The sequence below is a fragment of the Petromyzon marinus genome, chromosome 40 (genome assembly GCF_048934315.1).
Source record: "Petromyzon marinus isolate PM22_M1 ecotype Great Lakes invasive population chromosome 40, UKy_Petmar_22M1.pri1.0, whole genome shotgun sequence".
Taxonomy (NCBI): Eukaryota; Metazoa; Chordata; class Hyperoartia; order Petromyzontiformes; family Petromyzontidae; genus Petromyzon; species Petromyzon marinus.
Window position 1 is genome coordinate 4,138,582 of NC_133706.1, and position 25,227 is coordinate 4,163,808.

Here is a 25,227-nt window from a genome sequence, read left to right on the forward strand (position 1 = left end):
CCCTCAAATATGACGTCACAAAGCTCTGCCCCTCCCCCCAAAAAAACATGCTTCAAATCGCTTTAAACTATTGTCATTGTAGTGCGTATTTAATGTGGCGCTGCACTCTGATGTTGTAGGAGAAAACATTTATTAAAACGCCTATATAATTAATCAGAACGTGCTGTCTATATTTATTTAAAGTTGCGCATTTTGATGTGACGTCACATTTCTCACCCCCCACCCCTCGTCACACATCGTCACAAATGTCTGACCCCCCCCCCCCTAGGCGCGTGACGTCATTTATGGACGGCCCCTAATCTACAATTAGTCCTATTCTAGATTTAAAGCTTTCGTGACTGCAAGGATCCATACTCTTTGGTTCTATTCGGTAAAGTCACGTAACAAACAACAATTAGTCGTTAAAAAACGACTTGAGTTTCCATATATTGCAGAAAAATTATTAAATGAAATGGGATCTCACACAATGCCCACTTTTTATCAATCCATTGCTGTATTGGGCTCCTACCCTCGAAGGTCCCGGTAGCTGGGGCAGCCGGGATTAATTGACCAAACTTCCCAATCTCTTACAACAAATAATCTGGATCAGATCAAGAACCACGTTGCACTCGCATTAACTACAGCTTCCATCCGAGTGCTGTTTGTGCCTGACCGCTGCACGTGTTTGGGTCTCTCACCACCCAGAAACTGTTTTCGCGCGCGCGCACGCACGCACACAAAAAAATACAGACAGAACCATTGTGATACATTTACACGTGTTAAGTTTAGCCGTACACTGTGAATACCAAGTACATTGGTGTGGCACGTTCATGTGATATAACACAATCAGCCATACATCGGAGGGGGTCGTGGTTCAAGCGCGGGGTCAGAGGTCAGCAGGAAGCGCGCGGTGCAGGCGGAGATGGCAGCAACGCGGCCTCGATCCCCAGCTGCCCTTCCCTCTGCTCGCCAGCTGCCCTTCCCTCTGCTGCTGCTGCTGCCCTCGCTGCTGCTGCTGCCGGTGCCCGCGGACGGCACGGAGCTCACGTTCGAGCTGAAGGACAACGCGAAGCAGTGCTTCTACGAAGATGTGCAGCAGGGAGCGCGCAACACGCTCGACTACCAGGTGCGATGGTGGCGGCGTGGGGTCGTCGTGGTGGTTGTGGTTGTGGTGGTGGTTGTTGTTGTGGTTGTTGTGGTGGTGGTGACTGTGGTGGTTGTGGTGTTGGGGGGAGCGGTTAGCTGCTACGCCGCGCCACGAACCAGGCGAACCGAGTTCGATTCCTGCTCGCGGCCACGAACACCACCGGTGACGATCATTCTGAAACGGTCCTGGGCCTCCTCCCCGAGGTCGGCTCGGCCTCAAACGAGTGCCTGGTGTAGCAGTGTGTAGTAAACATCGCCACTGGGGAGACAAAGGCGGTCGGGTGTGGTGCTGGCCACCCACCCCCTCGTGTGCCGTGCCGGCCTTCGTAGGTGCAGCTACTCGCCGACAGCACTTGCCCCTACAGTCTGTTTAGGCTATACGGGGGATCTTTGTCTTGGTGGTGATGGTCGTGGTGGTGTCACTTCAGAGGGGTTTTCACTCCAAGATGATGATGATGGTGATTTTCTGTCAGGAATGAATGGGTTATGAGCGGTGGTGGTTGTGCTGAGGATGGTTACAGTGTGTGAGGTATGGAGGCTATTTTAATTTGATGGACGTGTATGGTTGTGAGATGAGCTGCCTTTGTTGTTTATTTATCTGGCGAGGGCCGATCGAATGACATATTTATCCGACTTAAAATGTCAAAGTGTTAAATTTGGATTCACAATAGGTTTCTATCACAACGCCCATACGTTTTGTTATTTAGCAAAATCCCAAGATGGTTTTGTGAATCAGATATCTCGTCTTATCTCCCGAATGGTAGATACTGCTCCAGTGCAGTGCTGTAGACTGGTGTCACCGCATGTCAAAAACATAATGTTATAGCGGCGCTCATAAGCAACGCAATGTGTATATATTTAAAAGTCATAGTTTACATACAATGCTTCGGTTTTACATGCTAAAACATTATTATTCAGTGTCCAGGCCTAGAGGCCTGGAAAGGCAATTGGCAGTGTCTCAGAAGGCCAGATTGAATTAGGCCATTGTGAAACTTTATTCATGAGACACGGATTAAACTGGCAGTCGAAACGTGTCACTGGGAGGTGTCGATACTTTCTGCCCGCTTGTGGTATTTCCTATTCACTGTTCTCCGTTCATGTTTCTGTGTCAAGAGTTGCACTGCACATTTGGGACTCCCCGCAGCGAGCAGTGCACCACAGTGTGTTTGACCAAGGGGGATGTCCCACAACAATGTCGCTTTTTATTTAAAGCTTTCGTGACTGCAGGGATTCATATTCTTGGTTCTTTCGGTAAAGTCACGTAGAAGGGAAACAATAAAATAATAAAAATATAAAACAATAAAATTATCACGACGTTTCGACCGCAACACAAGCAATCATCATCAGGTGTGAAAACCACAACAAGAAAATTTTCAACAATGTCGCTGTCTGTTTATGCCTACTAAGGGGAAATACCTTTCACGTGCCCGGCAAAGAGCGTTCGTCACATGTCAAATGGACATTTTTTGTCATTTGATATGTGGTGTTCTCAGTTGTACCTCGAGTGTGCTATCAGCTGTCAAGTGATGAGACGAATAATGTATTTGTATCTCCTGTAGAAGAGTCCATGAGCCCATGTTAGAGAACAGTCTGTGGAAGGAGATGTCACAGAACTGCTCTTCAAATAACCTTTTATCCGCACTAGTTGGTAGAACTTGCAGCAAAGAGTGATGTTCATCACGTGACAAACCAGTATGTTTAATTCTCACGAATTCGAATTTATCCACGTTGAACTGAAAAAACTAGTTTTATATGATGTGTTTTTTTGTACAGCCATAGGTGATCAGGCTGAGACCATCAACCTCACTACACTTGAGAACTCTGCTTAATCGCAGCAGCCTGGACATAAATCCAAAATCTCAGCATTGGCAACTCATCGCTGTGATTCCTAAGCCACCCACCCTCTTAGAAAAAAATCCTTGTTTTAATTATTGTATTATGGGTTATTGTGCGGTTCAATGCTGACCCAGTTGAACCTGTCATCTCACTGAACTTGTGAATTTGATTTGATCACATGCAACGGAATCCCCATATTCAAACCCATGATCTGAGAGGTGCCCACGTTATTACTCTGACAGTCTTGGATTCAAAACCAGGACCCACAAGGCCAAGGTGGTCAAGTGAAACATCCATAAGGTCGAGCTGAGGTCAAGACCAGTGTCATGGCTGGTTAAGGCCAGGGGTCCGTTGCATGAAACAACTTTAAAGTACCACAATTACCTTATATCCCATTTAAATCTGTGTCAAGGGATATTTTATATTGAGGTTTTTTATGAATATGAATCCTCTAGGTCGAAGCTATTGTCAAGGCTGGGTGCTTTTTAAGTCGGTTCTCGGACTGAGGCGACTAAACCCCAAGGCCAAGGACGGAAGCTGAGACAATATTCTCGAGCCAGCCTCGAGAAAGCCAATGACCGGTGCGGACCCAGTACCGCTGACATTTGATTGCACGTTTACTTGATGCAGGTGATCACGGGCGGTAACTACGACGTGGACTGCCGCGTGGAGGGGCCCTCCGGCGAGATCCTGTACAAGGAGATGCGCAAGCAGTACGACAGCCACGTGTGGACCGCCGAGAAGAAGGGCATCTACGCCATCTGCTTCAGCAATGAGTTCTCCACCTTCAGCCACAAGACCGTCTACTTTGACTGGCAAATCGGGGACGAGAAGCCCGTGGGCAAGGCCAGCACAAATGGAGCAGTCTCACTCACACAGGTGACAGCTGTGGAAGGCGACGTTCGTTTGATGGCAAAAAATTATATTTCCTCTGCCTCCGCGACCCGATGAGTTGTCTTAATTTTGAATTACAAATTTATAAAAAAAAAATCCTTTCCAGTTTTTTAATGTTTGTACTGTCTTGTATTGACTGTCTTTCTTGTTCTGTACATCTAGTCTTTGCTGTCAGTCTAGTTCTGTCTATTTTGTTCATACTTTATCATTCTGTCTTGTTCCATTTTGTTTGTTCCATGAGCCTAAAGGAAACATTTGCACAAAACTTGCCTATATTGATAATAACCAGTTCTTGCATGCACGGTGTGCTTTTATCTTGAGTGTGTGTGGAGGCAGTGGGGTAGTGGTTAGCTCCACAATCATGCCCTCCCTTCTCGATGCTTCTGAAATGTGGACTCCCCGAATGGAACGTCTGCGCCGGTTAGAAACATTCAGGCTGGCCTGCCCACGATCGATCTTGGATTTAACCTGGTTAATGACCGGACACAGGAAGACTTTCATAATAAAGGTTTTTGGGTTAGATCACGTTATTTATAAATGTGTCGTAACCCTCCACCACCCGACACGGCCAATCAGCAAAAAAGTGTCACGTTGACAAAAGACAATTATATTCTTAGTTTTTTCGGTAAAGTCACGTTGAAGAGAAACAACAAAATAACAAAATATATATAAAACAATAAAAAATTCTCACGACGTTTCGACCATAACTCAAACGGTCATCATCAGGTGTGTCGGTTTGCATAAATTTATTTTGAAAACGGCATATTTATTTATATATATAAAAATAACGTTTGCGTCACGCGCAACGATGGCAGTTTGCCAGGACTAGTCCATCTATTTTTTGAAAAGAGGAGGGGGGAGACGAAATTTGTTTTTATGTATGCTGTCTGAAAGGCACTGTAAGCGTGAACAATCAATCAAGAACTGAAATGATTTATCAAATCTTTCCAATGATTGCTAAGATAGAATCCATCTTCTCGGTTGAAATTGTCTCTGTGTTTGTATATGTGGATAGCCTCATGAACGAATCTCTCATGGAAGCCAGATGGCTTACAAAGAACCTCCGTCTTGGAAAAGTCAATGGCATGTGAGCCTACTGAATTAGAACAATGATCTGCTACGGCCGAGGTGTTGGTCCTACCGTGTTTAAGGTCTGCTTTATGTTCACGAATGCGGTCCGAGATATGGCGTTTGGTTTCTCCAATGTAACTACTACCACAGAGGCAACTTAGTTTGTAGACACCAGGGTATTGTATGTCCGGAATCACATCTTTTACAGACGGAACCAGATCACGGATTTTATGTAATGTGTTGAAACGGACCTGGATCTTGTGTTTATTCAAGATTTTGGAGATCTTTTTTGTGATCCCAGCAATGTAGGGTAAAGTGATGGTTTTGAAAGGCTCCTCAAGAGGGTTCTTCTTCATGGTTTGAGTGATAGCTTTGCGGATTGTATAGTCGGAGTAACCATTAGCCCTAAGAGCTTGGTGTACGTGCTTGAGTTCACTGCTTATGTGTTCCTGGTCGGATATGCATTGGGCTCTATGATACAGAGTCTTGATGAGAGAATTCTTCTGTGATGGATGGTGGTGGGAATCCGGTTTCAGATAAGCATCCGTATGGGTAGCTTTCCTGTAGACAGAGTGGCTCATTGAACCATCAGGTCTCTTTTTAATTAGGACATCCAAAAAAGGTATCTTGCCATCTATTTCGACTTCCATGGTAAATCTGATGGCTGGGTGTATGGAATTGATGTGGTCGAAGAATTTGTCTAGAGCAGGCCGGCCATGTGGCCAGATGACAAAAGTGTCATCCACGTACCTCTTCCATAAGGTTGGGCGCAGAGTGGCAGTCTGGATAGCGTCAGTCTCAAATTTCTCCATGAAAATGTTAGCTATAACTGGAGAAAGGGGGGAGCCCATTGGGGTGCCCTCAGTTTGTTTGTAGAAAGTTCCATTCCAAACGCCATATCTCGGACCGCATTCGTGAACATAAAGCAGACCTTAAACACGGTAGGACCAACACCTCGGCCGTAGCAGATCATTGTTCTAATTCAGTAGGCTCACATGCCATTGACTTTTCCAAGACGGAGGTTCTTTGTAAGCCATCTGGCTTCCATGAGAGATTCGTTCATGAGGCTATCCACATATACAAACACAGAGACAATTTCAACCGAGAAGATGGATTCTATCTTAGCAATCATTGGAAAGATTTGATAAATCATTTCAGTTCTTGATTGATTGTTCACGCTTACAGTGCCTTTCAGACAGCATACATAAAAACAAATTTCGTCTCCCCCCTCCTCTTTTCAAAAAATAGATGGACTAGTCCTGGCAAACTGCCATCGTTGCGCGTGACGCAAACGTTATTTTTATATATATAAATAAATATGCCGTTTTCAAAATAAATTTATGCAAACCGACACACCTGATGATGACCGTTTGAGTTATGGTCGAAACGTCGTGAGAATTTTTTATTGTTTTATATATATTTTGTTATTTTGTTGTTTCTCTTCAACGTGACTTTACCGAAAAAACTAAGAATATGAATTACTGCAGTCACGAAAGCTTTAAATCAAAATTTAAAAAGACAATTAGTTCACTCCTTTAGCCCACCGGTGCGTTGAAGAGTGAATCCACAACATTTACAATTTGAATACGACGTTTCGCTGGTAATTACATCCAGCATCATCGGGCAATTCGCCAGAATGGTAAAGCCCTCACTTGCTCTCAGTCTTAAATAGAGCAGCAGGGTGACGTCATAATTTAACTCATTTCAGGTGCAGTGGTTTGAGGTGGAGGGGGGTTATTGTAATTTTATAATCGATTGGTAATCAGTCAATGGTTATGATTAGTGATGAGTTGTAGATTAGTATTTAGTTGTAATGTGTGTTATTGTGATTATATGCTACATTAGTAATCCGTTAATTAATGTGTTTGCCCTATAAGGAATCGTAATATGTATTATTTAATAATACGCTTCCAAGCCGCACTAAGCCTATAGCTATCAGAACGAATAAAGTTATTTCTGTTTCTCTCAATTTCAATGGATTCTTTAATTAGTCTTTGCCAGTAATAATTAGTTTTACACAACACTTCAACGTTATCAAAATCAATTGAGTGTCCTTGTTGACAAGCATGTTCTGCCACTGCCGACAGTTGTGTTTGAGATAATTTAATATTTCTTTGGTGTTCTTTTAGTCTTATGCTGATGTTACGTCCCGTCTGTCCAATATAGCATCTACCACATAAACAATTAATCCGATATACAACTTCTGTTGATAATTGAGGTAATTCGTCTTTAGTGCAAGATACTAGTTTTTGAATTTTGTGTACTGTACCAAATCTTACTGTAATGTTTTGCTTTTGCAAAACACAGGCTAATTTGTCAGTAACTCCTGAGATATATGGAATTTTAATTGTTTTAAGAATCTGATCGCTTTCAGCAGTGTTGCTTTGCGATCGTGATTTGGCATTCAGTGCTCTGTTAATTTGAGTATTATTGTAGCCATTCTGTCGTAATGCTTCTTTAATGTGTTTGATCTCTCTCATTAGACTTTCACCATCTGACACTGTTTTAGCCCGATGTATGAGCGTCTTGATAAGAGAGGATATCTGAGCTGGATGATGATGCGAATCTGTATTCAGATAGGCATCAGTGTGCGTTTGCTTTCTGTAAACGCTGTGTGTTATTTTACCGTTTATGCCATGTCCAAGCAAAATATCTAGGAACGGGAGTGTGTTATTCACCTCCATTTCCATGGTGAACTGGATGGCCGGGTTTTGTGTATTGAGATGATTTAGAAAATCATTAAGTGTATCTTTACCATGTGGCCAGACAACCAAAGTATCATCCACATATCTAAACCAAAAAGATGGTTTTAATGTGCTCGAGGCAAGTGCTCTTATTTCAAAGTTGTCCATGTACAGATTTGCTATAGCAGGAGATAAAGGAGAGCCCATTGCTGCTCATTCCTTTTGTTTAATGAAATCCCCTCTCCATAAGAAGTGTTATTTAAACAATGGTCAGCAAGTTTCAGGATATTTTTTGGTAAACCTGTATTCTTTACTAGTGTATCAAGTGATTTAAGCGATTTGTTCACTGGAACCTTAGTGAATAGAGAAATCACATCAAAACTTACCAGAATATCATTAGGATTAAGTTTGATATCTTTAATCACATTCACAAGATGTTCTGAATTTCTTATGAATTAAGATGTCCAACCAATGTAGGGCTGTATTTGTTTAGTTATATATTTTGCTAATTTATAAGTGGCAGAGCCAATTGTACTGACTATGGGTCGTAATGGGATGCCGATTTTAAAGATCTTTGGCTTAATTTTTTTGTTGCTCATTCTTAGGGATTAATGAATTTACAATTATTGCAGTAGTCTTACGTTCTAAAGTGTTAGTTGGATCTCGTTTAATTTTAATGTAGGTACTTTCCTCTAGTAAATTTCTAATTTTATTATCATAATCGGCTCGTGACATCACTACAGTAGTGCGGCCTTTATCAGCTGCCAGGATTTGGAGATCTTTATTTACACGGAGCTCTCTTAAGGCTTTTGTTTCGTTGGAGCTAATATTTACTTTTGGAACTTTGCTAATCTCATTTATTTTGGCAACCTCGTGTCTAGTCATCTCTGCCTCATTATGTGGAAGGAGTCTTGCTGCTGACTCTACCTCAGCAATGATCTCATCCACCGGAATTGTGCGTGGGGTAACGGCAAAGTTAAGGCCTTTAGAAAGGACAGAGATCATGGCACTAGTTAAAACAGTGTCAGTCAAGTTCATTACGGTTTTGTTTTTAAATTGTTCGTTTAAGTAGGGATTTATTTATTATGAAGTCTAGAAAATTTATTCATTTGGTTAGTTTTTGTTAGATTAAACACATTATCAGCCATTGTTATGTTATGGTATCGATTAGATTCCAATAATGCATGGACACACTATTGCTTATATCTAAGTGTAACTGCTTTAGCGATTCCGAAATGTAATATAATTCACTCCTGTTGTGCTGTATTCTCTCTATTAATAATAATTCGCTATCTTTGTGTAGTATTTGGTTAGCTTTAGAAGACTTTATGTGATGTGTTATTTTAACTGCGTTTGGTATTACCTTTGAATCTCTGCACCTTTTGAGGAACGCCAGTGAAGATAACAGTTTCATCCGCTTAATGCGGGATTCTCCAACTTTCTGGTTTTAAGAAAAGTATCCTCCCCATAGAGGTTAGTCAGTTTAACACGTAGGCTTTCGTGACCAATATTCATAATAAAGGTTTTTGGGTTAGATGGGACGTAACATCAGCATAAGACTAAAAGAACACCAAAGAAATGTTAAATTATCTCAAACACAACTGTTGGCAGTGGCAGAACATGCTTGTCAACAAGGACACTCAATTGATTTTGATAACGTTGAAGTGTTGTGTAAAACTAATTATTACTGGCAAAGACTAATTAGAGAATCCATTGAAATTGAGAGAAACAGAAATAACTTTAATCGTTCTGATAGCTACAGGCTTAGTGCGGCTTGGAAGCGTATTATTAAATAATACATATTACAATTCCTTATAGGGGAAACATATTAATTAACGGATTACTAACATAGCATATAATCAAAATAACACACATTACAACTAATTACTAAGCTACAACTCATTACTAATCATAACCATTGACTGATTACCAATCGATTATATAATTACAATATTCCCCTCCGCCTCAAATCACTGCACCTGAAATGAGTTAAATGATGACGTCACCCTGCTGCTCTATTTAAGACCGAGAGCAAGTGAGGGCTTTACCATTCTGGCGAATTGCCCGATGATGCTGGATGTAATTACCAGCGAAACGTGGTAATCAAACTGTAAATGTTGTGGATTCACTCTTCAACACACCAGTGGGCTAAAGTAGTGAACTATTTGTCTTTTGTCAACGTGACACTTTTTTTGCTGATTGGCCGTGTCGGGTGGTGGAGGGTTACGACACATTTATAAATAACGCGATCTAACCCAAAAACCTTTATTATGAATAATATTGGTCGCGAAAGCCTACGTGTTAAACAGGAAGACTTCACATTTCTGGCAACTCACCTAATGAAGTTGGTTGTAATCACCAGCGAAACATCATACTCAAATTGTAAATGTTGTGGGCTTACTCTCCAACACAGCGGTGTGCTGAAGTAGTTATTAATTGAAACTTTTTGTTTATGTGACAAACCTTACTAATTGGCTGTGTCGGGTGGTGGTTGGTTAACGACATATTTACGTTTACACAATCTAACCCAAAAAAAACCTTTATTACGAGGTTCATGAAGAACGTTACTGGGTAGCTGGAGGCAGTTGCCCTCCAACAACAGCGGAGGGCAGAGGAGCGACACTCACAACGAGCGGAGCTCCGGGCGGCTAAAACACAGCAAGTTGGCATAGTAGGGGGGGCACAGGTGGTGCATCTGCCAGTCATTTAAGTCAACCCATGGCACCTGGGTCTGTCCCCTGTATGTATGTATGTTTGTATGTTGAACTTCTTTTGCACAGTACGTAGCCAACCATGCTAATCGGAGGTGCGGGGGAAGAACAACAAACTGCGACCTTCCAGCGGGCTTTCAACACTTCACGTGGCCTCAAAGTGCACATAGCCTGGCACATGCACCATGGCGACATTACCGCCACTTAGTGACAAATGGCAGTTGTTGTTGTTAGGTCTGAACCTGTTGATTTAAGTTTAATTTCTGGCCATGGCAAACACTGCTAACGAGTGATATCCGAACTAGTCTTCCCCACAAGGATTTCCCCGCAACTCTGGCCATCGCCTGATGATGCTGGTTATAATTACCAGCGAGACGTACTCGAATTGTAAATGTGGGTTTCCTCTCAAAACACGGGTGTGCTAAACTAATAACGAATTGGCATGTTTTGTTAACGTGACAAACCTTACTAATTGGCTGTGTCAGGTGTTGGCGGGTTTAACGATGCATTTATATCTACGCAATCTAACACAAAAACGTCTTATGGGCAGTCTTACCCCTTCACCAACTCCTGCACGGTAAACTTTTGTAAAAAAAATAAACTTCTGTGACGAACACGGTGGATTGACAAAGGGGGCTGCAAAATCTTGTGCATAATAAATTGAATATATTGTCACATACTCTTTGGTTCTTTCTTTGTTTTATTTTAATTTATTTCTAACTACGTGACTTTACCGAAAGAACCAAAGAGTATGGATTCCTGCAGTCACGAAAGCTTCAAATCGAGATATCGTCACATTTCTAACATTAACCAACTGTATGTGGCTATCTGGTGCTCATGCCACACTTATGGTGTTGTTGAGTGCTCATTATTTTTTCCAACTTTTTAGTATGTGTCTCTAAATGTTTAAAGCGCTGTTAGACACATCACACCAACGTTGTAGGCGATTTTATGATGATTAACATGAGGCGTGTGCGAATGCCGGGTTATTATAGATTAATATTATTGACAATGGAAAAATCAACATTTTCCCGAAGGGAACATTAATTATGAAAATTATTTGTTCTCTCGTGTAACCAGCACGCTTCATGAATCGAATTACACTCAGAGACAGAAAGAAGAACATATGGAGTGGAGAACAAATGCAAATTCGAGGCATATTGTTTAATGTTAAGATATGTGAGCTAGGGCATGTCACTTGAAAAGATGATGACCAGTCGTTGAGACTCATAACAGTGGCAGCCAAAAGAGGAAATGCATCTAACAGCATGTCCATTGCTGAAATGGAGCAATAAAATCATCCGTTTTGCATATGCTCGATGGATTGTTGCATCGGGAGGCCATGAGAGATGGCGATGACTTGAGGAGGCTTTCACCAGTAGTGGATAGGTCGCGCCTGATGATGGTCCCATACGTATGTTTGTGCGTGCACGTGTTTTTCTCACTTCCCTGCCACCCCACCTGCCCCCCACGCTACAGATGGAGTCGGCCTGCGTGACGATCCACGAGGCTCTCAAGTCGGTCATAAGCTACCAGACGCACCACCGGCTGGAGGAGGCGCAGGATCGCTACCAGGCGGAGCACCTCAACTCGCGTGTCACGCTGTGGTCGGTGGGCGAGACGCTCATGCTGCTGTCCGTGGTGGTCGGGCAGGTGATGCTCCTCAAGAGCTTCTTCGCGGACAAGCACACGGGCTCCTCGCGGGTCGGCCTCTAGCCCCGACGCGGGGCAGTGCACCGCTCGCTAGCCAGCCCGCACCATTTTGTAGCCCAAATGGCTTATTAAAAAAGTTAAATGTAATGGTAATTTTGTTAAATAGGTCTGTCTCGGAGAGGCCAAAACATGCATTTTTCAAAAAATTGTTGGCAGTGCTGTTTAGGCCTGCTTTTGTTTGGCTGTCGGCCTGCTTTGGAAACTAAGCCATTGGCTTTGGTCAAAGGTCTGCAGAAAATTGTAACATGGGTTATAGTGGTGTCAAAAAGTAGAAGGACCGAGTGTGTGTGTGTGGTGTAGAGAAGCGCTAATGGTAACATTCATCACAGTGCCTCCCATATGCTCTGGAGGCACATTTACGTCAACACCAACCGAATGGGATAGACAGTGGCTGCTGTGGAATGTAAAAACGTGTGTGTTGTAGTCACGGCACAGCTGTTGCATTCACTACTAATTTGTGTGAAGGATGGCTATAAATGTCACTCTGTTTGCACTATTTGCTGTTCATCTTACTTCTTGGAACGTTGACCCACTGTTTAAATTTTTTGGCCGTGAGAAGTCAATAAGTTATTATTTAGAGGTTAACTTAAACAAATATTTATGTTTGCATTTTAAACATGCACAGGGATTCCCTTGAGTTCCCAGCCAGATGCGTCAGTTAAATAAGCTCCACGCAGCCTAAAGTTGCATTGGCTAAAGATATTGGTGGACAAAACTTTCGTTTGCAGTATATTACCAGCATGTTTTGATTGTGTTGCCAGGGTTGTGATATTAAATGCTTGTATTTTTTGGTGTGTTCTATTTGACATAGTTTTGTGAGTGTGGAATTTAGCGGTTTAATATTGATGTATTTTAATTTGGTCAGTGTTGTGTTTTCTCTGTGATATTTTGATAGGAAGCTTTTATTTGGATTTTATTCGTGGACAGATTTCCACTTGTTAATTTTCCCGGTATGATTCCAAATTATGAACGTCGCTTATGTAATGAAATTCACATTTTAGACAACAGTTTTTACATTTCGCATTTGCAATGTTGACATTCATCAAAGGTTTGGCTATATTGGCGAAAATCTGACTCATCTTTCTGCAAAGCATTGTGACCTTTTTATCAAATGTCAACAGCCCTAACACGACCTTAAAAAATACTTTATTCTGTTTCATATGTTTGGGTTTTGATCACAGCAAAGGTCACTCTACTGCTCCTTGCTACTGAGAGAGCTCATTGTACTTTGCAGTCATCTTTGATGTTTGATGGCATTATCATGGCCATGGCTACAGTGAGTGGCCGAGGTGAATTTCCTGGTGAATTTGGTGAAACTGGTAATAAAGGTGTTGTCAATGGGCGTTACACTCCTCCTGTCAATCGGCCGTGAAATGCAGAACACATTCACCAGGGCCCAAGTTGATGAATGAAAGAATACATTTTATTGATTTAAACAAAGGGTTATTTTTTCAATAAAAATATAATATCTCATGAAAAAAAAACCCCTGGATCTTCGTCCACCATCTCCGAAAAATAATAACACGCTCACCATATATAAAACGCTAGTTGGTTGGAGCAAGTGGGTCATGTTTAAATATTAAATATGTTCACGTTAACACATCAGATGGCTTCTTGTGAGCGACCATTTGCTACACTATTCAGCTGGGCGAGTTAGCACCCAGCTTGAATTTCCACAAAAGGGACAATTATTTGCGAAAGTCGTTTATACGATGTTCAGATTACTGAAGAGTTTTTTTGGCTATTTATATTAAATAACTCTTGGTACTGTGCAGTTACTGGATGCTGCTTATGTAGCATACATAAGCATCTTAACCACAACAGCATACATTGTTGCCTCCAACCCAAACCCATGCTCACGTGCACCTTGCCACAAGCCCAGTGTTAGATGCCCTCTAGTGCTCAGACATCGAAAGCATCTTGAAGAAAGACATCTGGGCCTATTGGGTTGAGGTTCATCTCGAGTGTAAGCCAAAATATCTGTTGCACTGTAGAGCTGAGCAATAAGGTGCAGTGTGGTCAATTGAAGTACTGTGGTGGTATAATTTTGCGGTATTTTGAACAATTGCGTTAAAATGTACCATGTCAACAGATAACCGGTGTACTGTACTCTCAGAGTGAAAGTAAAGTTTTGACACTTCTATTACTGAGTTAAGATGCTTTATTGGTCTGCTGTGTAAAATATACTTTAAACACTAAACAAAACAGTACTGTAATTGTTAAACACAATCCATATACTTAGATATCCAAGACCAAAGACTGTTAACATGATTCCGATATAATTTTTAACAAGATTTATAAATAACCTACTTGTGTTATTAATTTTAAAAGATTCCAACAGCTCTGCCCAGACCCAGCTTTCAGGTTAACTTTTCGACCCAATTATCATTTCATGGGTGATTTGTAAACCTGTGCCCTCGGTCAACAAAGTGCCTCGTACAAAAACAAAGTTCCTTCTACACTCTCGCATCTCTTCCAATAATACACTAGGATAGCGCATTGCACAGTCCCACACATTCCCAGCACAGCACCGCACCCCTTCCCCTTTCTCAATAGCCACGCATTTAACATTTCGGATGCGAAGATGTGTTTTAAGGTTACAAAAGGATATTGCAGGGGTGGTCACGTTTTGTTCCCGGATTCAAATCGGGAGTTGCCTAGTCACCAGATCCATCTCCGTGCGTGAGCAGCAGCTTCATCTGCTCCACCTGCATGGAGTGGCGCCTTGGGAATTTTTTCGTGCCCTTCACCTCTCGGTGGCTCGGCGAGCAGGGCAGCGGGGGCACCCCAGGTTTGACCGAAATCTGCAGTTGTTTGCAAAATCCCGGGGTTGCCTCGGAGGCGCTCCCACTGGCAGTTGGAGTCACGCTGATGGGTATCGGAGGCAGGATACTTATCCGACTGTGCGACAGTTGCTCCATGAGGACGTTGGCACCACCGGACCCTCTGCGCTCGGTGCTCGCAGCGACCAGAGACATCTGTTCCGCCGGGAACCCAACTCCACCAGACCCCCGCCTCTCGCCGCTCGCTGGAGCCATCGGTGGCCACCAGCCATCGAGCGAATCACGCGAGCTTGACATGTGCCGTTTCCTTTGCTCCATCGCGAACCTCCCCGCCAAGGTATGTACTGCCGTCGGCTCCGCCTGCAACTGCGTGTCGGAATGGTAGTGGTTAATGCCCAGCTGTCTCTGCCGCAGGATTTCTTGCAGGCTGCACACGGGTGGAAGCGTCAGGGTCTCTGTGAGTTCTTCCACGGGAAGGGTGTTCCTTCTCGCCATGTGCGGCGACCTGTGACACATGGGCGTAGCCGCTCTGCTGGAAGGCGGCCGCCTCTCGGTCGTGTATGTGCCCAGAAAGGTGTCGTCCGCCACGTCCATGCTGAAGTGTCTGGCGAGCACGCTCGACCTGCTCGTGAGCAAAGAGCTAAAGCTGGAGGAGAGTTCCTCGTCGAGAGACACAATCGCCTTCTTTGCTTCCTCGCTGTGAGCCACCGTCTTCTGTAGCTGCGGCAGCAGCTTGGGCGTTCCGCAGTGCTTCGGTGTACCCTTCCTGCCGCAGACGCCGGCTGCCGGGAGGCTCATCAAGGACTCGTCCTCCGTTGCGGTGGCCAGGGAGTTGGAGAACGTGGGCCGCAGCTCGATGTCGGAAGGGGACATCACCGGGGCGAACCGATCGTCAAAGTCGGCGGGCGAAGGCGGCACGTTGAGGTACTGCTTCGTGGTCTTGCCGCCCGAGGCCGACTTGTCGGTGGTGATGATGATCACGTCCTTGCCCTTGGCCTTGCAGGCGTCCAGCAGCACCTTGAGGGTGTCCTTGTCGTCCGTGTTGATGGCGTAGACGAGGGCCGAGGCTCCCGAGCGGTCCTCGAGGCTGGGGTCGGCGCCGCCCGTGAGCAGCAGCTGCGCCAGCTCGGCGCCGGCGCCGGCGATGCACGCGTGCATGAGCGCGCTGCGCCCGCACTTGTCCTGGATGTTGGGGTCGGCGCCGTTCTCCAGCAGGTAGGCCACCATCTTGGCCTTGGCGGCGCTCTGCGCGTCGACGTGTCGGCTCACGCAGGCCACCATGAGCGGCGTCTCGCCGCGCTCGTTGCTCTCGTTGATGTAGGCGCCACCCTCGAGTAGAAGGCGCGTCAGGCGCAAGCGGCCGAGCAGCACGGCCCTGAGCAGGGTGCTGCCGTCCGTGCGGATGCCGCCGCACTCCTCCATGTTGCTGCAGCCCCCCCCCCTCGCCCCACCCCTGGGATTAGTCTCGCCGTGCGGCGACCGGGCCGATGGGTGTGCGCGTGTTTGTCGCCAGGGGTGAGCTGTGTCGGTGGCGGAGAGCTCGCTGTTGCGGATGATAAAAGCAACAAATATGCGTGTGAACAAGACTGATGTGTGAGTGCAAGCCACCGTCACGAGATCGTTTACAGATCGTCATCATCACAATCTATTCATTTTCCAGAAGTATGTATCATCCATCCATTGTCAATCACCCATGATCCATCCATTATCCACTCATGATTCAGCAATTGACTGTCATCCAGCCATTACCCAGCATTCATCCTTTATCGAGCAATCATCCATCCATTATCCAGCAATTTCAGTAATAATCATCAAGCATGATCATCTATCCATTATCATCTCATCATAATAATTAAATATAAATATGATACTAACTAGTTGCTTCAGGTGCCAGGATACAAGTATTCCCCTTTAAATGTTCAATGCTTTGAAAGCAATCTCTGACCTTCGACAAATTACGTAAGTTTAATAAATCGCAGTAAATCGCAGTAAAATCTTAATCACAGTGAAATAGCACTCACATGGCTTAAACATGTTGTCTATTTTTGATCATTTATTTACTGTTCATGGTGAGCTTCTTAAATTAATATTTATATTACATTCATGCTTAACTGTCTTTCACAAAGTCATCGCGAGATTAACAAATATATATTTATATATTGAACCTGAATCAACAGTCATGACAGAGGAGGGCACATGACCGTCGTACGAGTGAGGCTTTGCGTGTCCAGGGAACGCGCCCTCTGGGTAGTTCTTTCTCCCCAAACAGGGGCACGTTGCCCTTCCCTGCTCCGAGACGTCTGCAAGTCATAGGGTGGGTTACCCCGTTCACCGCTGAATCTCAGAACGCGCAAGTGTTTCGGCTTTAATCGTTTTTAGCGAGGCATAGCACCGTTGTTTTTAAAGACATTGTACTCACCGCAGAGAACTGTAGCGACACGACCGCACTATATGATAGCTGGAGCCAAACTGTGCCACACGCCCTCCGCCCATGGCCTTGTGGCAGCCTCGGTCCTGATAAAGTTGTTTTATTTTTTTTACGAAAAACTGATGACATACGTCATCGCAACGGGAAAGGGTATAGTATACCAGGTTCGATTTCTAACCAAGGGTGGGGGTTGGGGGAGCATCACTAGATTTCTAATTAAGGGTGGGATCTGTAATTAGTTTATTAGCAAAACCGCAATGTGGAAAAGCAATATTTTTTTACAATTTTATACGACGTTTCGCTGGAGATCACATCCAGGATCATTGGGTGACAACAAAAGCTCAGCTCCCACGCCAGAGCCAGAGTTTTGCTAATAAACCCAAATCTATTGGCATATTTTCCCATTATGTGACAGCTTGATTTGATTGGCTCTGTCGGGTGGTGGCGGGTTATAGTTAAAATTTGAAATCATACCCTACATAACGCTCTAACCCACTAAACACTAATTATGAATCATAGTATTGAAAGTGAAAGTTTACGTGTAAAATTAAGCCATTGGGGGTGGATATCGTAAAAGTAAAAATAATTCATGAGCAATAATTATAATCACATCCTAGTGGGCGGGTGATCAAAATAGTTGCACATAAGTTCGGCAGCTGTCCAATATAAACACTATCTTCATATATCTAGTTTAAATCGCCCATTGGTCACAAATAAATTAAAAACATTAAAATAAAAATCGGATAACGTGTTTCCTTTTACAGCGCAACAAAAACGAGTGGCCTCGGTGGCCAGTCATGCACAGCCAGGCTCTCTGATTAGCCCTAATTAATTACATTTGGAGATTATTTAAATGGGAAAGGGCCAGGCACAGCTCTGCCTGGTGTGTGTGTGGTGTGGGTGTGTGGTGTGTGTGGTGTGGGTGTGTGGTGTGTGTGTGGTGTGTGTGTGTGGTGTGGGTGTATGGTGTGTGTGTGTGTGGTGTGGGTGTGTGGTGTGTGTGGTGTGTGGTGTGTGTGTGGTGTGTGTGGTGTCGGTGTGTGGTGTGTGTGTGTGGTGTGTGTGTGTGGTGTGGGTGTGTGGTGTGTGTGTGTGTGGTGTGGGTGTGTGGTGTGTGTGGTGTGTGGGTGTGTGGTGTGTGTGTGTGGTGTGTGTGGTGTCGGTGTGTGGTGTGTGTGTGTGGTGTGTGTGTGTGGTGTGGGTGTGTGGTGTGTGTGTGTGGTGTGTGTGTGTGGTGTGGGTGTGTGGTGTGTGTGTGGTGTGTGGTGTGTGTGTGGTGTGGGTGTGTGGTGTGTGTGTGTGGTGTGTGTGGTGTGGGTGTGTGGTGTGTGTGGTGTGGGTGTGTGTGTGTGGTGTGGGTGTGTGGTGTGGGTGTGTGGTGTGTGTGTGGTGTGGGTGTGTGGTGTGTGTGTGGTGTGGGTGTGTGGTGTGTGTGTGTGGTGTGGGTGTGTGTGTATGTGTGGTGTGTGTGTGGGGTGTGTGTGTGGTGTGTGTGTGGTGTGGGTGTGTGGTGTGTGTGTGTGTGGTGTGTGTGGTGTGGGTGTGTGTGTGGTGTGTGTGTGTGGAGTGGGTGTGTGGTGTGTGTGGTGTGTGTGTGGTGTGGGTGTGTGGTGTGTGTGTTGTGTGTGTGTGGTGTGTGTGTGGTGTGGGTGTATGGTGTGTGTGTGTGGTGTGTGTGTGTGGTGTGGGTGTGTGGTGTGTGTGTGGTGTGTGTGTGTGGTGTGTGTGTGGTGTGGATGTGTGTGTTGTGTGTGTGTGTGGTGTGTGTGTGGTGTGGGTGTGTGGTGTGTGTGTGTGGTGTGTGTGTGGTGTGGGTGTGTGGTGTGTGTGTGTGGTGTGTGTGTGGTGTGTGTGTGGTGTGTGTGTGTGGTGTGTGTGTGTGGTGTGTGTGTGGTGTGGGTGTGTGGTGTGTGTGTGGCCTTTCTGGGTCCTCGTGCAGCCACGGTCACCACTTTCGAGTGGCCGACCGGATTCCCCAATTCGCTCGCTGTGAGTCTCGGCCACTGAGTTTGTGCAAACATTCCACACACCTACGCGTTATTCTAAACATACTGCACTCTGCGGGCCTGGTTTAACACGTCCAATATTCTTTTTCTCATGCTTTTTATTGCTTATTCGTGCCAACATCTTCATTACCAACGAATGCGGAAAGACTGCCAAGGCCGTGTGTTTTTGGCTGTTTCAGCTATTTGTGAATCTGGCCACGAGAGTGAACGTGTGTAAACTTGACAGATGTGACAACCAGCAGTAGTTCCATATAGAAATCTTCATATCGTGTATAAGCCTGTACAGGGCACCCTAAATCTCACGTTTGAATCATCACAATACGGCACATGTATTGTCTACTTTTATCTGGAACAAATAGAGCTTTTTCATTTCTCAAACTTCACCTGACAGATATTGCATTAAATATCATCTAGATAAACAGCTCCATAATGTCTGGGGGTGGGAACTGTACGTGGCAAAGCCTCCTTGCTGAAGGCTCAACCTCCTTAATTTCTTATAGTCAAGTCAAAAAATCGTTGGTACAATATTCCAATGCCAGTGGCAGTTTATCCTCAAAGTTTTCCAGGTAGGCGAGCACCCATAACCATACATTAAATGTGCCCATGCATGTCTGCTTCAGTGAATCGACAAACGCGGGCTCATTCTGTAAGTGTTTGCAGCAGCTCTGCAATAATTTTAAGGGGCAGGACAAAATGTAAACAAAATGTAAACGTAGATCAAATCGTTACTCGTTCTGATTCACGTTTTGGATTTGTTTAAACCTGTTTAACATTGACTCTGTCGTGCCCCCCCCCCCTGTCTTTAGAGAGCCCCCCGTTTAAGCAAGCTCATACAACAGGATTGTACATACACTCAATTCTGCTGGTGTGTGTGAGTTGTATTGAGTGCTGGAGGTGAGTAGGTGCCGTTACCTGCTGCCTTGTGGGAGCCGATGCAGGGAGCACTCGCTGGAGGTGCAGGTGCCCGGCGCGTGCCCCGCTCGATGTGTAGCGAGACCACTCGCCCAGCTGACAGCTCACGGTCTAACACCACATCCGTGATGAATAATAAATATACCCACCTTCACACGCTGTCACGATAGCGCTGCCAGGTGATGACTGTGGGTGGCGGGAAGGGGCTAAGCGTATAAATGCGACACGCTTAAACCGAAGACAGTCAATTAACCCATGACCTCACTCAGCCCACAAACTCAAATATCTCATGGCCTCAAATAACCCATGGTCTCACTCAAGTAATAGCCTAAAACATTTAATGCCTTCAAATAACACTGCTCGAATTAATGAATTACCTAAAATATCTCATGGCTTCAAATAACCCAAAGCCGCACGGAGCTAACGGATCTAAATATTTAATGACCCTAATTTACTCATTACTTGAATTAACAGCGTGAAATATTTCATGACCTCAAATAACCCATGGCCTTGCTCTGACAATGCCCTCAAATATTTAATGACCTCAAATTACCCATCGCTCGAATTAAATCCCCTACCTACAATATTTTATGACTGCAAATAACCCATCGTTTCATTCAAACACAAACTCAAATATCTCATGGCCTAAAATAGCATATGGTTTTACTCAGGTAATGACCTCATAGAGTTAATGGCCTTAAATCAGAATCAGAATGGCCTCAAATGACTATTGTCTGAAATGAATTCACGACATAAAATATGTAATGGTTTCAAATATCCAGGTTTTCATTAAATTCACAACCTAAAATATATCATGGCTTCAAATAACCCATTGCCATACTCGTTTAATGGTCTCAAATATTTCACAGCCTCAAAGATTTTTTTCTTCGATTCATGACCTAAAATATCTTATGACCTCGAATAACCTGTGCCCTCAATTAATGGCCTCATGTCTTTTGGCCTCAAAAATCCATGATGTCTCAAAACCTCACTGAGATTCATCTCATATCATGGCTCCATTCATCTGCTGTCCTCAAGTAATCATCGCCTCCATCATTTCACGGTTTCAATGAACTCAATACTTCCTATAGCCCACCTCGCCCATTAACGAACGATCTGAAATATATACCTCTTCCACTATTGTTAGATCTGCTTAGGGTTTCTTAATTTAGCCAACGTTTGCCAATATGGTTCCCTAATTTATTGGGCATTATCCACAATCCACTCAAAATCCCTGTGTGGGTGGATAAAACGAATACCACTATTGGGAAGTCAAATGTGGTTGTCCTATGGATATACTCGCCCAGCCATAGGAATGTAGAATTTCTGCCAGTAACTTCAGAGCTATAAACGGGATATGAACACCAATCCCTCAATGTTCGTTTGAGTAGAACATAACTGATTTTTGTGTTGCAAATAAACACGGTTGATCTCTAGATTTAAAGCTTTCGTGACTGCTAGGATCCATACTCTTTGGTTCAATTGGGTAAAGTCACGTAGGTAAAAAATAAAATAACAAAAATCACGACGTTTCGGCCACAACACAAGCGGCCTTCAGGTTTTTATCAGAGATTTGTTCACGAGGCAATTCAGATCTACAAACACAGACACAATTTCAACCGAGCAGATGGTTTCAAATTAAGCAACCATTGGAAAGATGTTCTAAATCGAACTAAACATTAAACTAATTTCAATGGTACAGTATATTTTTCAAGTAGTGGTACCCCAAACTTTCGCAGCTCTTATAAATTCCCTTTTCACACCATCAATAGGTAAACTCCCACCCCCCCCCCCCCCCCCCCGCGCCAAACGGCAAGTCCACCGGCACGTACACCACCTCTTTTCTAAAATCGGCCAATCAAATGCTAATTTTTATGCTAATTTCTTTGTCAGGACACCTTGTTTGCTCGTACACAGTTTAAAGGTCCGCGGTCTGAGCGTGGTTGTGTTTCGCTAAATTCTCCTGTTTGATTTGTACTAAGTGCCTCGGTGAATGTATATGCTCTGACTTTAACATAGCTATTTCTGTGACCAGTTACAAGCTAATCACTCAGCTATTTCAATGCTAAATTCTATGCTAATTCCTTTGTCAAGGGGTGCCTCTGCGCATGTGTATACTTTAACTTAGCTATTTCAATGAGCCATTTCAATGCTAAATTATATGCTAATTCCTTTGTCAAGGCGCTTTGTTTCTTCTCACACAGCTTAAAGGTCGTGATCTGAATGTGGCTTTTTTCACTCCAGCGCTGTCCTCCAGGCAGTCTCGTCCCTTCACCTGATGAAGGCCGCTTGTGTTGTGGCCGAAACGTCGTGATTTTTGTTATTTGATTTTTTACCTACGTGACTTTACCCAATTGAATCAAAGAGTACGGTTGATCTCCTTAAGCCCGTTACGGCAGCCCCTCCCCCTCCCCTCCCTCCCCCCTCGGATTAGCCGAGGTATGCTCGCTCTGCGATCTTACATTTACTTGCAATTCCATCCCTAGCCCCGCCCACTTGCCCTTGGGTTGTACCCACCACAAACGGATATCACCTTTGGTTGCAGTAGCTCTCTCGCTACATTTCCTCCTGCCTCAGCAGTCCGCCTGCTGTATTGTTTCACCTGAAGACGATTGCTTGTGTTGCGATCGAAGCGTCGTGATCTATTCGTTATTTTTCTATCTACATGACTTTACCGAAAGAACCAAAGGGTATGAATTCCTGCAGTCACGAAAGCTTCAAATCAAGATGAATAATATTGGTCGCGAACAGCCTGCGTGTTAAAGCCTACGTATAGACATAACTTCAACCGGGAAGATGGATATAAACTGAGCAATCATTGGAAGGATGTTATTAACCAAGTAAAATCTTAACTGACTGTGATGTTTCCATCCTACCTGCCTGTTTCAGCTGTTATTTCCGACTCTCCGAGTACATTACCAGGCGAAATATCCCAGGCACAGGATCCCCTCCACCTCCGGTGGCTGGGGACCTTCCCACATTGACATGCTAATCTCTCACATTTACATTAACGTACAAATTCCTTCTCTACCTCCACACACTTACCCTTGGGTTGAGCCCACCAAAATACAATATAAACTCTTGTTGCAGCAGCTCTCTCTCCTATGTCAGCAGTTCTCCTGCTGTATCTGTTCCACCTGATGACGGTCGGTTGTGTTGCGATCGAAACGTCGTGATCTAATTTATTTTTTATTTTCTACCTACGTGACTTTACCGAAAGAACCAAAGAGTATGGATCCGTGCAGTCACGAAAACTTCAAATCTGGACAGGTTAATGACGGTTCAAGACACGGGCTGCATTCAGTAGCGCCCTCTGCTGTATCGTTGAGTATCTCCTTCAATGTGTAATAAGTGGCTCCTTCGGTACAGCTTGGTTGTCTCTTGTCTCTCTCTCTCTCACTACGGAATGATCGCCGCCCAGGCGGCTTCGCTGCCTCCCGCGCCACGTGGCGCTCACCCCGCTCGCTAACGCGCCGCCGACTGACGGCGCTGGCTTGGGAGCAGTTGAGCGGCTGGAGGTCGAGCAGCCACGTGGCCGATGGAGATGGCGGGGCAGCAGCGACAGGGAGCTCCTCTTGATTCTTCAACACCGACCCCGCACCTTGCTCCGGCCCCCGCTTATATGCGCTCCCCGGCGACTAAACCCCGCCTCTGGCCTGGTTTCGGCCGAAACTGATATTGACTTTCGGTCGTCAACCGAAGATCTATTTTTAGAATATAATGCTCGTGCTAAGTCTATCAGCCAGTCAAGTCGGCGCTAGGCAATCCTATGCGATAGGCTGCATACACACACACGTATAGACATACACACACGTACACACATACACACACACACACATACACACACACACGTACACACATACACACACACGTACACACACACACGTACACACACGTCAGCAGCAGCAGCTTGCGAGCGAGGTTACAGCCGCAACCATGGTCTGGGGCAGGGGTCACCAAACTACGGCCCGCGGGCCGGATCCGACCCGCGACGTCAGTCCATCAGGCCCGCCGACGGTACTTGAATTTGGTTGATAAAACGTATGGAACACGAGGCGTTGTGATACAATTTAAATATTATGTTTAGAATACTAGGAGATCTTCACGCATGCGGAGACCTCCTGACTGCTATGTGCCTTAAATTTACTATTTTAAATGTTAAATTATTGTATCTAGATTTTCTTGTTTATTGTAATGTTTGCTTATTTCACGCCATCCCAAGTCCTTCCCCGGCTCGTAGTAGCTCCGCCTACGCTCTGACGTTACCATGGTTTCCATGGCAACACGTTGCCATGGTTTCCATGGCAACTTACACAAACACGCATCTTTCCGGCCCCAAGATTTTCCAGCTATCAACACAGGTCCGACGCTCCAGAAATTTTTATTTATTATGCGGCCCGCGCTCGTCATTCTTTCAGTTATCCGGCCCACTGTGAAAAAAGTTTGGTGACCCCTGGTCTGGGGCCATCAATAAATGACGTCATGCACCTCGGGGGGGGGGGGCAGGGACTGCGTAGTGATTCGCGCCCTGCGCTACGAACCCGGCGGCCCGAGTTCAATTCCCGCTCACGGCCGGTGACGATTATTTGAACTAGTCCTGGGCCTCCCCTAGGTCGACTCAGCCTCAAACGAGTAAGTGGTGTGGTATGTCAACATCGCTACTGGGGAGACAAAGGCGGCCGTCCGTGGTGAATCCAAGTCCCGGGCGAAGCCGGGTAGTAAAGCTAGTCTTTCATAAATCTTGTGTTCGGTAACTTCGGTTATGTAACTTTCTGTTTCGGTCTTGGTCGAAAATGAAGTTAAACTTTCGGCTTCGGTTTCGGCCAAAAGTCAATTTTTTACTTTCGGTCTGGTTTTGGTTTCGGCCGAAACCAGAAATTCAGTTTCGGTTGGCCTCTAGTCACGTGGATAGAAAAATCAAATGATAATAAAAAATCACGACGTTTCGACCGCAACACAAGCAATCGTCTTCATTAACACAGCCGCTGCTGCGGGAGCCACCTCACATTGACATGCTAATCTCTAGCAATACAATGGCCTCTTTAGTACCGTAGTCGTGGGGTT

The 25,227-nt window shown here is 44.7% G+C and overlaps 2 protein-coding genes across 2 annotated transcripts; one reads left to right on the plus strand and one right to left on the minus strand.

Moving 5' to 3' along the window:
• The first annotated feature begins 806 nt into the window (after positions 1 to 806).
• Positions 807 to 14,177, plus strand: LOC116950622 (transmembrane emp24 domain-containing protein 7-like). Its single transcript, XM_032968535.2, has 3 exons — positions 807 to 1,105; positions 3,592 to 3,840; positions 11,801 to 14,177. The coding sequence occupies exons 1-3, from the start codon at positions 902 to 904 to the stop codon at positions 12,035 to 12,037; spliced, it is 690 nt and encodes a 229-aa protein (XP_032824426.1). The 5' UTR covers positions 807 to 901; the 3' UTR covers positions 12,038 to 14,177.
• Positions 14,178 to 14,345: 168 nt separating this feature from the next.
• Positions 14,346 to 22,588, minus strand: LOC116950620 (ankyrin repeat domain-containing protein 34C-like). Its single transcript, XM_032968534.2, has 2 exons — positions 20,164 to 22,588; positions 14,346 to 16,360 (listed from the first exon to the last, which is right to left on the minus strand). The coding sequence occupies exon 2, from the start codon at positions 16,237 to 16,239 to the stop codon at positions 14,692 to 14,694; it is 1,548 nt and encodes a 515-aa protein (XP_032824425.1). The 5' UTR covers positions 16,240 to 16,360; positions 20,164 to 22,588; the 3' UTR covers positions 14,346 to 14,691.
• Positions 22,589 to 25,227: the final 2,639 nt, after the last annotated feature.